General features: G+C 37.7%; 1 protein-coding gene across 1 annotated transcript in view; it reads right to left on the reverse strand.

The window, feature by feature from the left end:
• Nucleotides 1-10,784, reverse strand: part of LOC100762108 (bifunctional heparan sulfate N-deacetylase/N-sulfotransferase 4) — a 274,005-nt gene extending 263,221 nt beyond the window's left edge. Inside the window, exon 1 of the mRNA XM_027395414.2 lies at nucleotides 9,807-10,784. Coding sequence (XP_027251215.1) covers nucleotides 9,807-10,784 — 978 coding nt within the window. The remainder of the gene's footprint in view (nucleotides 1-9,806) is intronic.
• Nucleotides 10,785-11,250: the final 466 nt, after the last annotated feature.

Here is an 11,250-nt window from a genome sequence, read left to right on the forward strand (position 1 = left end):
GTGCCAGGATAGACTCCAAAGCTACACAGAGAAACCCCTGTCCTGGAAAAAAAAAAGAATAGTAATTATTTGTATGAAAAAAGCATTCAACTTTATGATCAAGAATATGCAAATCTACAGAATGTGAAATGTCAAAAGTCTGACAATATTAACATTGGAAAGATGATCCATGAAAACAAGTTTAGTGAAGTAGGTCTAGAAGCATTAATTATAAGAGGATTAGTCTCCAAAATAACTGCAAGTGGAAATTATTTGTAGATTACAAACACACACACACACACACACACACACACACACACACACACACACACACACACACGGTGAAGATCTATGTTGCCAAAAGGAGAATATCTAACATTGTAAACACATTATTGTTAAATGACACTTTCACATGTAATGACTACATAAAGGAAATGATACACACAAAATTCAGGATGCTGACGTATCATTGGGAACATCATAGTAATAGCATCATGATGTCAATGGTGTGTACAAAGTTCATGCTACCACCTAGTAAGTTAGACACTGGTTAGTATTCTTTCTAGAATATATTAAATACTAAACTTTTGATAATAAAGAAACACTTCTGAAGACTATTTGATGGAGTGGGGAGAAGTGTTTGTTAAGGTGAATTCCTGGAAAGAAGCAGTGTCTGCAGAGACTCTATTGGTTGACTAGCACTGCAATGATGGCAGAGGTTGAACTGTTTCAGACTTAGAGGCTAATTTCTTTTTCTCCTCTAGAATTACACCCCCTGAACATCCATGCCTTGCCCATCGCTGTGGTGAACTACGGCCTGTGACTAGTAGATTAAAAACTTGTCACAATCTATTAAATATCTCACTAGCAGCTTCTACCCACCCACAAGCTAAGGATATCATCAGATAGCATGCAAGCACTGTGGAAAACCTTCCCCGATCTTGCCCTAACTTCCTTTTGATGTACAATCTAATGTATTTGAAACTTAACTTGATTTAGGGATTTATTTGTTCTGCAAACAATAGAAATTCATGAAATTGTTCCTACGTTGGAATCTGGAATTTGAGGTGATCTAAATCTGTGTTCCTGGGCCAAGGTCACACAACCTTGGCTCTATAATAAATTATCCCTTATTTCTTTTAAGGTGTGAACTCTGGGGTTTGTTTTGTTTTTTTCTTTGATTTTGTATTGACATGTTCACTGGAAATGATCAACTATAGGAATGGACTAAAGGGATGATTCTGTTCTACACAACTAACAAATAGGAGAGTGAAAAAAATCAAGGCAAAGCCCAAGCTGCTCTAATGCATTAGCTTGTTTTCTGATTTATAGTAGCAGTGACACATTCCGGCTCCCTCAGGATTGTAGAACCGAGGTGCTATTTTCCATTGTAATTCAATGTATTCAGAATAACTGTGTATTTCCACCAGGAGTACAAAAGAAGCATTTTGTGTTTTGCCTTGTTTTTCTCTTTAGTCATAATTTAGATATGAAACCACTTTAGTGATAAGGTGATAATTATTATAATAAAATATCATAGTTTAAGGCAAAAAGACAAATTATATTCTAAGCTAATTTATATTATGATTCCTGGGATGATAATACAGAGAAAACGCCATCTTCACTCTCCCCAGAGCATCTAAGTCTTTGCCTTATAGAGATTACTTTCTATAAGGGTTGACATTTCCACCTTGCTTATGTTTTGATAGCTTGATCACTCTCAGAAAAATACCTTGTAATACCTTCCCATTCCCCCCACACAACTACTATAATTTGAATAGGAAAGATATCTCATTTTTCTAATTGGGTCCTTCCCCTCATTTAAGAAGTCAGTCTCTCAGCAATTACCATATACTATAAATTAATCTAAGTACATTTAAATATTTGTGTGAGGCCCATTACCATCTGGCCTTTTTGGGCTCCAAATAAATTCAGGGAGTACTTGATCTTTAAAATATAATTGAGTTTTCATATAAAAACAGAATAGTCCCAGCATAAAACTCATTTGTCACAGGCCTTGATTTAAAATGTGCTTTTAGGGTCTTACTGGTGGTACATGCACTTTAGATGGGCAAGGAACTGCTAAAAAATGAGGAGAGAAGAACAAAAACAAATACATACGTAAAACAGTTTTCAGGGCCTGAGGAGATCACTGAGCCAGTAAAGTGTTCTGCATACAAGTGTGAGGACTGAGTTCAGATCTTCCACACCCATGAAAACACTGGCTCACCTGAAATGGCATTGCATCCTGGGGCAACAGTACTTTTTTATGGGATGGGGGTGTTCACATATGGGCAGAGCAGGGTGACAGAAACTGGTGGATCCCTAGAGCACATTATCCAGTCAGTTCTAGTCAGTTAGTGAGTTTTAGTTTGAGTGATTGATCCTGCCTCAAAAAATCAAGTGTAGCTGAAGGCATTGAGGAAGATATCCAACATCAAACCATGGCCTCTGTATGTGTATACATATGTGCATGAACTCACGAACACACAGCACAAATCCACACATAAATTAATAGGACAAAATGAAAAATATCCTACCATAGTAGAATGAGCTGATATCCAGGACCCAGATTAACATGAAAGCATATGTATAAAACATATGTATTTCTATCTAAAATTAAGCACATTTACAATGACTAGTGCCATCCAGACAGTAAACATGAAAATAAAAAGAACTCTCTCAGTAGACTTTAAACTCTGAATAGAATATTTATGCGAGGATTTATCTTTCTTGTTCTTTTGCTTCTCAAACACAATACTAAATTTCAGGGTTATTTATGGGAGAATTATTTGGAACATTGAACAGTGATGTCAAAATCATACTGAAATTCTTATTTAAACGATCATAAATAACTAAGAGAATGAAAATGTTCTGATGAATGAGCCTCCTCTATTTCATGAACACAGCATCATTCTTAGTCAATCATCCTATCATGTTGTCTCGCCTCTGAGAAATTTGAGTTTACTCTCCTTTTCCTGTTCTCTTTCTCACCAGTGCTCAGCTTATGAGAGGCTTCCAGTATGGCTGCTGTCTCGACACATGGATGAATTTTTCTATGATAAACTGATTTGTCATGGTATCCTAAATGGTACATTCAACCTTTCTTATTTCTTACTTGATTCATTTCCCTTAGTTATTGTGGCTATGCTTGTAACTATTAAGCTCAAGGATTTTTAAGTGTACACTGCCACATTATTGGGAAAAAAAGGAAAAAGAAACAACCAACTTTTCACTTTCAAAAGCTTAGACATGAATGTCCCACATTTAGCAGAGCTAAAATTATTATGTTACCAGTCCTTTAATCATACTCCCAATCTTTCCAGTATTTTTTCATAGTACAATTCCATAGACATTGACTGATTCATAGAAACCACTGAAGCCACTGAATTTTCCACTTATTTGTTCTTCATTGAACACACAAGGGACTCCAGTCAATTTCATGTCATGGGCTATCCTGATCTGCTTGCTTCATCCTGAGATAACTTTATATAAATGGCCAGTTAGGCTGTCTTGTTCTTTCCTACTTCTTATCATGTTTGGTTCTCACCACTTTTGGGCAGATTTACATTGGCATTGTAGATCCATGTAATCTGAAGTGGAAAGATAATGAACATATTCAATATTAACTATTTAATACTGGCACCAGTAAGCAAACTCAACCCTAAACCAATATCATATAAAATAAAGCAGAATTATTCAGATGATTATATTGTTTCTTATTCTATTACTTATTATTTGATTCTACACATGTATGCTTATAATGCTATGCTTCACTTTATTTATTCTTAAAATATAAAACGTTGGTGTTGTATCTGTTCTGATCATGTATAAAATAAGCATAGTGCTTAGCACATATTAATATGTTACATAATAATTAATATTCTAAAATGATAATAGATATGCTTGCAGATGACTTAACTGTATCTTCAAAAAATATCTAGTGACACAAACATGATTTTCTTCAATCTTACTTAAAATTATGTCACCTTCTAGCTGAAAAATCTATACAACTCAAGTGGTACTCTATAGTCAACAGATCAAGGCACCAATGGAGTTCTATATCCTAGTTTCAAACAGTTTCCTCAAGATTTGGTCATACAACTTCTTAGGTGCTCTATCACATCTTTCAATCATCATCAGTAATTTACCATCCTTAATACGATCCTGGTTCTTTCAGCCATGGCTTGATTTGTGCTGAGTTAAGCAGTCTTTACCTGGGCATGCTAGTGCACCACAAGGTCATCACTAAGGCCTGGGAACCACATCTTCCATTACGGTGTCCCTATCACTTAGAAGTAAAAAAATACTGTCATCTTTGTTTTAGTTCATGTCTTCATTTGTAACTTGGCCATGTGATGCATGATTCTTTCTTTAGCTACAGAACATTGTATGTATACTTTCCCTATGTTAGCAAAATTAGCAACTCTACTTTGCACGCTTTGAGGGGCTCTCTGCAGGTGTCAGGCAGAGAAGGGAAGCTCAGGAATAGGTCTCACCTCTTCATCAACCTTGATCAAGACTTCGAGGAATTTGATATCAAGTAGTTTATGCTCAACATATATAAGTGCAATATAATTTTAAAAGTAAGTTTCCTAGTAAAATACAATCCCATGTACATAAGAAATTTAATTAGATGGATACTTGACACAGGGTACAAGTCATTTCTTCCAAAAAGATGGGTACTAGGGCCTAAGAAAGTCTGTGCCTGGTTTGGATCATACAGATAACATACAGGCCATTTGATCTATTATCTGTCTCTGGTCCTAGCTGTGGGAGCTTGGGGGATCCCCTTGCTATATAGATAATGTAAGGGTCACTTAGATGGTTATGTATTTATGTCCTGGTTGTGGAAGCTTCATATGGCCTAGCCCAACTGTTAATTACTTCCAGTTTCAGCCTTCTGTAGGAACAGATTATACATTCCTACTTTTTTCCCTTTCTTTCTTTTAATTTAAATGTGTTTTATTTAAATTAGAAACAATCTTATTTTACATATCATAGTTCCCTCTCCCTCCCATCACGCCATACCCTCCCAACAACCCCCCCATCCCATCCCCTATCCACTCCCTAGGGAGGGTGAGGCCTTCCATGAGTGATCATTACAATCTGTCAAGTCATTTGGGGCAGAGTCTAGGCCCTCCTCTGTGTATCTAGGCTAAGAAAGTATCCCTCCATGGGAAATGGGCTCCTGAAGTCTGTTCTTGTGCTAGGGTTACCTCCTGGGTCCAATGCCAGAGGCCCAATAGACTGGCCAGTGTTCCCAACTAACACCTGCATTCAAGGGGCCTGTTTTGGTCCTATGTTGGTTTCCCAGCTGTCAGACTGGGGTCCATGAGTAACCCCTCAACCGAAGAATGAATACAAAAAATGTGGTGCATTTACACAATGGACTACTATCAGTGGAAAATAAAACAATGATATCTTGAAATCTGCAGGCAAATCGATGGAACTAGAAGAAACCATCCTAAGTGAGGTCACTCAGTCACAGAAAGACAAACATGGTATGTACTCACTCATATGTGGATTCTAGACATAGTGAAAAGTATTGCCAGCCTAAAATCCATACCACCAGAGAAGCTAGGAAGCAAGGAGGACCATACAAGATACATACACAGTCCCCCCGTGAAGCAGAAGCGAACAAGAGACCCTGAACAAATGGGGAGTATGGGGGGGAGGAGTGAAGGAGAAAGAGGAGGAACAGGGAGAAAAACATGAGGCATCAGGAAGATTGAGTGGGGAGAGGAATAGAGGAGAGCAAGAAAAGAAACATCAACAGAGGAGACTCTATAGGTTTAAAGAGAAATCTGGCACTAGGGAATTATACAGAGTTCCAAAAGGAAGACCTCAACTACGACACTAAGCAATATTGAAGAGACTACCTTAATGCCCATCCCCTATAATGAGAATTATGACTACCTTAAGTGCCATCCTAGAGCCTTCATCCTGCCGATGGAAGCAGAAGTAGAGTACCACAGCCAAGCACTGAGCCAAACTCCTGGAAACCAGTTTCAGAGAGGGAGAAGTGACAAACAAGGGGTCAAGACCATGCTGGAAAAACCCACAGAAACCCCTGACGTTCTTCTCTTTGACAGATTAATCTTCGGTGCTCAACATTCCTGTTTCATTGGAGATCTGTGAGCACAAGGACCTTCATGATGTGCTCCCAATAATTTTATTCTTTTAGATTTTATTTAAGAAAAAAACCAAAGTGCACATATGAGCAATAAACAACATGTATTAAACTAAATGATTCACTTAGCATGTATATTTTCTGCTGAATATCCAGTTTGATGAATGTATTCTTGGTAGAGAGTTCCTTACATTTTTAATTCTTAGCAAAATGTTTACCTGTGTCTGATTTTGAAAATTTATCTATAAACGGAAGAAGACTTCATTGTTTCCATAAAGATGTCTTTTTATGGAGCAAATTAAGCTTTTTTTTGGTTCACTAAGCTAAATATAAAATGCTACTTCACTGAAATCAAAAGGTCAAAGCCCATCTTGAGTACTTAGATTAAGAATGGGAACAAAAGAAAGTTATGATGAAATGTATCCTCTCTGGTGACTGATTTCTTTCAAGTAAACTAATCATTGCTGCTGTATGCAGCATTAAACAGGAAAACAAGGACCTGTCTCAAACAGTGTGGAAGTCAAGGAGATTGACACCTAGGAGTGCCCTCTGACCTTCACAAAGAGGCTGTGGCATGTGTATGCTACACTCATACACGTGAACACTACTAAATCTCTACTAAATTTGCCAAAATTCTCTATGTAGAGCCTTATCATTAGCTAATCAAACTTTATTTACTAAAAGATGCAAATTCATAGAATGATCCAGTGTGCATGTAAAAAGAAACCATTATCCATGTCATCTGATGATGCTGTAATAGCACTGCTCACTCCCACTGTTGCACACCTACTCATTTTTTGAGCTCCTACATGCTGTTATTCTTTGGGGAACCCTAGATGAGGATATTAAGGCTGATTTCTAGGGTTTTTTAGTTGTCCCTCTCCTCCCCAGCATATGAGAACTTATATTCTGCCTGCCCGGTACACTACCGTGTGTATTATAAGAACACCATACTGGCCGGGCGGTGGTGGCACACGCCTTTAATCCCAGCACTTGGGAGGCAGAGGCAGTCAGATCTCTGTGAGTTCGAGGCCAGCCTGGTCTACAAGAGCTAGTCCCAGGACAGCCTCCAAAGCCACAGGGAAACCCTGTCTCGAAAAAAATCCCAAAAAAAAAAAAACCAAAAAAAAAAAAAAAACCACCATATTGTCACATACTGGTACATATTCCTGTACATATGTGATACTTACTTCTTTCTTCTTTGTTCTTTCTCTGGATGTACACATCTGGCCCCAACAAACTCTGGACAATATCCTTAACCATTCTCTGGGAATAAATCAACTATTTTATGATTTATTAGCTATTTGCTCACTAACAGTTAAATGCTGTATACTAATTCTCAACTAAATACTGTAAAAGCCACATTTAAGGTTACTTCTTACATATTTTAGGACACAGTTAAATGTATGAGAAAAATTGTAGCACTCCCTAGTTTTGAAGTTGACTCATGTTCTCAAAGACGTTAAGAAAGTGATTATTAACAGCTCAGGTTAAAGAAAAGTTACCATCTGCTGAGGTCATTAGAAAATGTGTCACATTTGCAAAAGAAATAGGACTTGAGATATCTTTTAATTTTTTTCTTTTTAATTAACACATGATAATTTTATGTATTCATGTGTGATGTTTCAAAGTATACATACACTGTGCAATAATTAAGTCAGGGAAATTAACATTTTCCAATCATTTATGTTTGGGAACTTTGAGCTCCTGTTTGCTCATTCAAAACCAATCTTAAAATAGAGTCAAATGAACTATAGGCATCCTGCTACAGTGCTGCTGAATATTAGGACTTTTTCTTTCTAACTGTATGTTAACACCTATTGTGCAATCATCCTCTGTATCCCATTCCTAGCCAATAGTAATCATTATTCTACCTTATCATGCTTTGGTATGTATTTTGAAATGGGAACATTAACAATTTTAGTCAAGATGTTGAAACTGAAAAATTAGATTGAAGTAGAAATACAGAAAATCTATTTGAGTGGGAAAGTGGAATAACCAAACACAAGCAACATATATTGCAAAGGATATGTGTAGAATATGTAAATTTTTGTTGGATCACAAAGAGCCTTAAAGTACATCTAATTTTATTAAACAGACATGTCACTTTGTTTTACATGCAGTAGACAGTCAAAGGATAAGTGGATAAAATAAAATTCAATGAAGATATGTAAGGATTTTGCCTTGGTGCTGGAGAGATGGTTCAATAGTCAAGAGCACTGGCTGTTCTCCTAGAGGACCCTGGTTCAATCCACAGTACCCATACACCATCCCATAACTGTCTGCAATTCCATTTCTAGGGGATCCGGATTAGGTACACTCCTCTGGCCTTCATGGGCACCAGGAACACAAATGGTATATAGACATATATGCAGACCAAACGCCCATACTCATAAACTTAAAAAATAAACAACATATATTTCTGATGCAATACATACCCATCATCCTAAGTTTAATTCATGGGGAAAGTGTGACTGAAAATGACCTGATGAGAGCTGTACCAAGTAGTGTTCGGGAAAGTTTGCTACTACATGGGAACAGTCTTCCTGAGAAAGAGGCCTATGCAATTAAAGAGATGACTATATTGGAAGGACAGATTTAGGATGACCTTTTTTTTTTTTTTAATAGTTCAAGAACACATTTTTTTTTCTTCACTTTTTTTTTAGAAAGAAAATTATTTTACATGTCAATCCCAGCTTCTTCTCCCTCCCCTCCTCCCCTGGCCCCCACTCACACCCTACCTATCCCGTACCCTTTCTGCTTCCCAGGGAGAGTGAGGCCTTCCATGGGGGCATTCAGAGTCTTTCATATCCTTAGGGATAGGGCCTAGGCCCTCCCCTGTGTATCTTTATTTCTGGGTAAGTTATCAAGGTTGTCATTAACTCTTGCTTCAGTCTCTCAAGTAGCTAAGACTAGAAAGACATCACAATGGCCAGCTTTGAAGTTGGCCCTTTCTGTATTTAGTAGCAATCACAGGGTCAGTTTGCTATGCCTTCAACCGAGCATAGCCCTGAAATATTGCCAATTACCCAAAACAATACCATAAATTAGTAGAGATAAAAATGAGAGCTTCTTAAGGACAAGCCTCTTTAAAACCAATTTTTGTTAATACCTGTATTTACAATAGTTTACATGTTTCACACAATGAAAATGATGCTTGCATGAGGCAGGCAAGTAAAAATAACACTTGCATAAGGTTACAGAAAGGAGTTGAGCTACTTTTCATCTTGTTTTTCAACCAGCCTTATCAAATTCTATGTATATAAGACTCTCTATAAAGAGTCCTATAACAATGTTAATTTTGGAGTTGCAAACTGTCACACATTCAAATTTGAAGGTACTTACAAGGTCTTTGGTTGGGATAGACAAGGCACAACAAGAAGTCATGGGATGAAGCTTAATTGTACTTTGGGACATTTCAGTGTTTCTATTGCACTGTGTTGTGTATTTATTTTTCTGTCTCACCCTCTCTATATACATATTACATATTACAAATATATAAGATATGTGACATATATGTTATATATGTATATAATGTGCACTTGTGTATGTCTGTGCTCATGAGTGTGTTTACAATAGTTAAGGATTAGCTTAAGTCGTTTATTATGTTATAAAGTATTTTAAAGGTCATATTTAATCAAAACCACAAAGCTAACAAATCGCAAATAATGTTGTCCTTTATCTGTGCTCTTACCTTCACATCTTTGACGTTCATTCTTGTTCCCTCCTTCCCCACAAATATGTCATCAATGTCCACAAGGATGTACCTGTCCAAGGACAATGTCAGCCTCTTCCCCGACAAAAAAGAGATGGCATCTATGAAGATGAGCTTGTGAAGCCAAAAGTTCAAGTTGTTCCCAAAAAGAACGCGCTGGATCCCATCATGAAGCCCCAGGTCCTGAATTATTGTGGCATAGAGTGTTTTGCTGGACAAGAAAGGCAGGGGCTTCTCTGTCTGTAACTCTGTTAAAAGCACTGGCTGGTAGGTAGAATGGTTATATTGGAAAATCGTCCAGTCTTCCCCAGGAAGAGGCCCCTTTTCAACCTTAGGGCCTTTGGTAATGTGCAGCAGAGGAGACTGAGGGTTCACAGAGCAGTCCTTCAGAGCTAGATTATTGAATAAGTTCAAAGGAAAACCTTTCAACTGTGTAGTTGGTAAGCTGTTCTCGTTGGCTTTATGAAAACCAATTATGCTAACACTGTATTCTATACAGTATTTTTCTAAAAGCTCCCGGTTCCATGAGTCCATGCTGACATATTTCAGAATATTTTCATAAATAATCAATGTGTATTTCCCTTTGCCACTATCGGTAAGAGGTGGTATGTCTCCCTTGCCTGGAGCAATGACCATCTGGTACTGAAAGCGGCTGGACTCCAAGATTGCTACAATATCTTGACCTAGTTGAGAATACTGGCTCTCTACAAACAGGAGGACAGTGGGGTCAGTTTTGGATGTGTCAATCGGCTTGACGGTTTTCAGCTCTATGGACCGATAAGGGAGGATTTTGATGTCAGCACACTCTGCTTCGGCTGTAGTTTCAATAAGTGTCATTTCTTGTTTGTAGCCAGAGTACAGGAAGTAGGCAGAAATGAGGATGCTCACCAAGCAAAAAGTAGCTAAGAGAACAATAAGTGTTCGAAAGCTTCTCCGAAACCTCACAATAAGATTCATTTTAAAAATCAGTGCTTTGTAAGCCTTTTCCGGTTTCTTTCCCTAATGTGCCATGGAGAACATATAGAAAGATGTTGCAAATTTTCCTTCCCAAACATTCATGTAACCATTGCAAATCATGGGAGATTCTCGAAGTGGTCACAAATGAGTCAAATCTGGTAGACAGTGGACCGGGAAGTCAACAGCTGAGATGCTCTGTCCAATACCAAGAATTGCTGCAAAGTCCTTAAGCATTATCTGAAAGAGAGGAGAAATGTGACAGCTAAGACCAAAAACCAGTCTTCCTGTGTATATGCTCGCTGATATCGATGGCACCCATGAAAGAGTGCTCTAGCTTTGTGAAAAGGACAGTATGGCTAATGCTGTCTGCTTATGACCAGGGTCTTAATATTTGACACATACAGTCTGCTTGGATTTCCATGGCTTCTAGAAAACTCTCTGAAAGTCTTTTTTTTTTTTTTTTTGA

Source organism: Cricetulus griseus, assembly GCF_003668045.3.
Source record: "Cricetulus griseus strain 17A/GY chromosome 1 unlocalized genomic scaffold, alternate assembly CriGri-PICRH-1.0 chr1_0, whole genome shotgun sequence".
Classification (NCBI taxonomy): domain Eukaryota; kingdom Metazoa; phylum Chordata; class Mammalia; order Rodentia; family Cricetidae; genus Cricetulus; species Cricetulus griseus.